Genomic DNA, 4974 nt, shown 5'->3' with positions numbered 1-4974 from the left:
ATAGATAAGATCTTGGAGACAATGGAATCAGTAAAGGAGAGAGTCAGGCAGGAAGGAAGCATTTATTAAGTGCCTACTATGTGCTGGCTACTGGGCTAAGGGCTGATTTCACTTGAACCTCACAAAATCCCTGGGTAGTAGGTGCTGTTATTACCCCCATATTACAACGAGGAGACTGAGGCAAGCAGAGGTGAAGTGACTTGCCCAGGGTCACAGAGCTAGAAAGTTTCTCAGGCCTTCCTGGCTCCAGGCCCAGAGCTCTATCCACTGTACCCCAATGGCCTTGAGGGAAGAGGACAGAGCTTAGCGGGGCACCTGCATTCAGTGGTGGGAGAAAAAAAAAGTTAAGGAAAAAAAAGTGAGGAGGGCATGAGGATAATCACTAAGAGTGTCAGGTCAGACAAATCAGAGGTGGGTCAAGTCTCAAGGAGTGTCAAACTGTTAAATATGACAAGGAGATCAAAGAAGACAAGACCTGGAAACGGCTGCCAGCATTAACCAGGAGTCATGCAGCGGTATCTTGTATTATTCAAATACGGTGTCCCCAAGTCTTGCGGGGGCCGCTCGAGGGCCGGGCATGGGGGCTGCTTGGCAGGCAAGCTCTGGCCTAGTCCACTTCCAGCCTGGGCCAGCTCACCCCTCCTTAAGCAATCTGGTAGCTCTCGAGGTTCACATCCCGATGCTGGAACGAGTGGAGACCCTCCATCAGCTCAGCCCACTGAAGCGCAGACCTCTCCAAGTCAGACAATCAGTCCTGTTACCTTCCCCGTAAGAGGGAATACAGGCAGGTATCACCATGCCCTGCAAGGGAGATTCTTTAAGAGGACAGAATTGGTGGAGTGGTGGAAACTTAAACCAGACCACGGGGTTTAGAAAGATTAAGTAGTGTGGCAAGGAATTAGGAAGAGCAGTTAAAGACCAAATATTTGTGGAATATGTCAGTGAACGGAAAGAGGGAAAGGCGACCGTGTGTCTACACGGGGGGGGGGGGGCATGGCCACACAAAGGATTATTTCTGGCTGCCATTTTTTTTACAGGAAGGTAAGAGACCGAAGATGGCAGAGAGGAAGGGAATGATCCTCAGAATGCGGTTACAGGATAAGAAGGGTTGGGACGCAGAGAACAGCTGGATTCAGGAAGGAGGGTTACCTCTTCTGGAGTGGAGATGGGTGCAATGACAGGAGAATAATGTGTCGAGGTCAAGGCTACAGGTTAGAGCAAGGCCGTTGCAAGAACAAGCCGCCCTTGTGCAGTCTGGGCAAGCTCGTCTTTTAACGTGTCCAAGATGCCAACGCCTTTCCAAACAGCCTCCATGGCTCTGGTTCTCACTCACTCACCTGGACGGGTGCTTCTGAGGACTTTTCTCTCCAGCATCCACAACTCCTTCCCTTGCTCCAGCTGGAAGATTATATCAGGTTTGGAAACTGCAAGTCCTGTTCATGGGGAAATAAATGGGACTTGATTGTGCCAGGGATAAATAACATTTCAGAGCACTGTCCCAGCTATTTGGTCTTGAGAAGTGAAGACAAAACAGTAAGGTCACAAGGAAGGGAGGAAGATCCCTGAAGGGCACATACTGCTACCTTTGTAAGAGCAAGCATTGAGGAATTCCTTCTGTATCCCTGTGCCTAGCATACAGTAAGTGCTTAATAAATGATGGACTGGATCTAGAAGGGCTCAGAAAGAGGGGCTCATCCGTCCTTCTCTCAGATAAGATGATGAAAATGTCTACGGGGTGATCTGCCCCGAGCACCGTGGGTGACGAGGATTGGAAAGGACCAGCCTCAGGTCTGCACGAGGAAAGAAGCCTCTCATTTCTAACTCTACGCAGAGTGTATGGTTTAGCACAGAAGAGGAAGAAGAAATACTGATCCCCAAGGTTAAGAATCCACACTTTCAGTGATTAAAGTTTTATTTTAACCAGTTTTTTCTATAAAAAGGAAGCCATCAGTGTCAAAGGTTTTAATTCATACTTTCCCCATACAGTTATTTATTTATTTTCAGATGAAAAGATTGGCAAAAGGGATTACCAATCAGATCCCTGACACTCAGCTGAGCACTCAGGAGGCCCCACAACTAATGGCGATTAAACAAAGCCCAACAGGCAGTTTTAAGTTACAGGGGAAACTGTCCTTACCCAGAGAGACCAGGTTCCTATAGTTCTCCAGCATCACATCCCTGTACAGATCCCTCTGAGTGGTATTCAGTCGCTCCCACTCGTCTCGGGTGAAGTCCACAGCCACATCCTTGAACGTCACTGAGTCCTGAAACACCACACACACACCTGCCAGGACTCAGGAACCCTTCCCCGAAATGGCCCTGGAGTTGGCCTCATTGTTGAAGAAATATCACAGGTTATAGTTTTAGCAACACGTACCCTAATTGTTTCTAGGGTTCTGAGTGTAAACCAAATACTGGGCTAGATTTTGGGCAACATAAAAGCCATCTAAGAAGAGTCAATTTATTTTTTAGAGTGGAAAGACTTACAAAGTAAAACAACCAAAGGATACAAGACTACCACATCCAGTCCAACGGTGATGTTCCTGGTATAACCGGTAGGACTGTTTGAACAAAGGGGGCGATCTGAGCGCACAGGAGTAGTGAAGAGGTGGGAGGTGATCCTGTGGTGAACGTTTCAATAGGCAAAGAGAAAGGAGGGCAATGGAGTGGAATGATGGGTCTAGACCACACACAGGATCCCTAAGACCCCTCCCTGGCTCTAACCTCATCTACTTAGCCCAGGGCAGGTTCTTCCTAGGAGCTGGACCTTCCCATTCCTATTTTCTACATATTCTTGAAGATTCCTTTTGTCATAGATGTATCCACTCCCTGTATATTCTGTGCACAGAAACATCTCAATCATCTGCAATGGTTGGGGTGTGAGGGAGTCAAGTTTCCAATTAACCAGAAGGCCCTTTATTAAGTCAGTTTCCTAAACTTCCGTGTGTCATAGACTACTTTGGCAATTTGGTCAGACTTCTGAATGAAGATAAAAAAAAAATCCTAATGAAGGAGATGCTAAATTTCAATTAGAGGTTAATGAAATTAAAAATGTTTTTTTTTCTAATCCAAGTTTATTACCCCCGCCCAGGTTAAGAACTATACTTTAAGTCATAAAAGTTATATTTTAACCATTTTAGGAGGGTGAGACAATCAGGGTTAAGTGACTCGCCCAGGGTCACACAGCTAGTGAGTATTATGTGTCTGAGGCCGCATTTGAACTCAGGTCCTCCTGACTCCAGGGCTGGTGCTCTATGCACTGTGCCACTTAGCTGCCCATTAACCAGTTTTTTTTTAAAAGAAGTCATTAGTGTCAGAGTTAGTTCATGCTTTCCCAATAGTTGTTTACAGTTTTCTTGTTTCAAATAATATTTTATTTTTTCCAATTACATTATTTATGTTTTCAAAAAATGAAAAAAAATAAGATTTTTAATATTTTTAGTTAATTCCTTAATTTAAAAAAGTCTTCTAAGAAATTGGCTTTTGAAGAGAAAAATACTTCATGTTAGGTTGGTTTTGATGAAGATCTCATTTGCATGGATTTACTGAAGCAAGGAAAAGAGAGAAATACTTAATCTGAGGTACCAGTTACTTTACTTTTAAATTTTTAATCTTATTTGCTTTGATGCCTTTTGTTTGTAACATGTACATGTTCATCTGCCACAAAGACAAAAAAAGCAGTCTGACAAAATCAACCAACACACAGACAGCATATGCTACACTTCACCTCACGCTCCCCAGACACTGTAGGGACGGAGGAGGTGCGCTGTCTCCATTCTCCTCTGGTCAAGCTCAGTCATTCCAATTATGGAGCTCACCTTTTGTTCCTCAGTCATTTTCCCATCTACTCACCCACCGGAGGATCCTCCCTCGTAACAAAGACAAGGGGACCGGTAAAGCCACCCAGCAAAGAGCTGTGCTGGCCAGTGGACACAACCTGCTGAGCCCACTGTCTCTCGCCCCTCCTAGATGAGGTGGCCCCTGGAGCCAGGTGCAGAGGGGCCTCTTTGAGTTCTGTTCACAGCACCTTGGCTGCAGCACATGTTTGTTCTGGGGGCTCTGCTCTCTTCACTTTGCCTCAGTTCATAAAAGTCTTCTCCTTTCAATTGTTTCTATTTATTACGCCTTCGGGCAGTGTTTCATTATATTCTTGTACATGATTTGTTTAATCGTTTTCCAATAAATGGCCACTCACTATTCCCCCACAAGATGCTGTTGATGAATATTTTCCTATCTATGGCCCCTTCTTTCTCTCTGACCTCCTCGGGGGTATGTAAGGAGTAATGGGTCTATAAGGACAATGGGCAGGAAGATCTTAGTCACTTTTCTCACATCATTACAAAGAACTTTCTAAAACGACTGGACCAGTTCAAAGATCCTCCAAACCTCCTGAGCAGCCTCTAACATCGCTGCCACTTTGATGGGTGGGAGGTGAGAGGTGAGAACACAGTTCTGAAATTAGAGGATCGGGGTTCAGATGCTGCCTTGCATCCTTCCCACCAGTGTGGCTGTCCTTCCCCAGACCTCACCAGCCTCCTCTGTGAAATGAAGAGGTTGGACTAGACCCCCCGAAAGTCCCCTCCAGGGCCAGTTCTCTAAGCTCTGGTCTCTTACCAGTGACTCAGAACACTTTTTTGTGGGGTCGCTGACAGTTTCATTTCTTCTTTTGAAAACTTGTTCATAGCCTTTATCAACTTAACTAGAGGAAAATTCAATGAAATTTCTATGGCCATCATTCTAAAATAAAATACTTCCCTTTTTTTCTTTTTCAGTAAACAAAAGGCTGTCAAAACAAACTCTAGTCACTGTACAACTGCTATTGAGGTAAAGGTTACTGAGTTGAGTGGGCACTGCCCAGGCCCCAGATAACAAGCTGGCTGTGCCTTGTGCCCCCAGACTGCTCTACTGGCCAGCCCAGGCCCCAGAAATCAAGCTGGCTGTGCCTTGTGCCCCCAGACTGCTCTACTGGTCCAG

General features: G+C 45.5%; 1 protein-coding gene across 1 annotated transcript in view; it reads right to left on the bottom strand.

The window, feature by feature from the left end:
* Positions 1–436: 436 nt before the first annotated feature.
* The window catches only part of LOC114026293 (zinc finger protein 2-like), a 13771-nt gene continuing 9233 nt past the window's right edge, over positions 437–4974 (bottom strand). The window contains exons 3-5 of the mRNA XM_027839964.1: positions 2138–2264; positions 1338–1433; positions 437–682 (exon numbers count right to left, since the gene is read on the bottom strand). Of these exons, the coding sequence (XP_027695765.1) occupies positions 495–682; positions 1338–1433; positions 2138–2264 (411 nt within the window). The 3' untranslated portion in view covers positions 437–494. The remainder of the gene's footprint in view (positions 683–1337; positions 1434–2137; positions 2265–4974) is intronic.

The sequence above is a fragment of the Vombatus ursinus genome, unplaced genomic scaffold (genome assembly GCF_900497805.2).
Source record: "Vombatus ursinus unplaced genomic scaffold, bare-nosed wombat genome assembly UNPS02014837.1, whole genome shotgun sequence".
Classification (NCBI taxonomy): Eukaryota; Metazoa; Chordata; class Mammalia; order Diprotodontia; family Vombatidae; genus Vombatus; species Vombatus ursinus.
The sequence above is the reverse complement of the archived record's forward strand: the minus strand, read 5'-3'. Positions and strand labels throughout refer to the sequence as shown.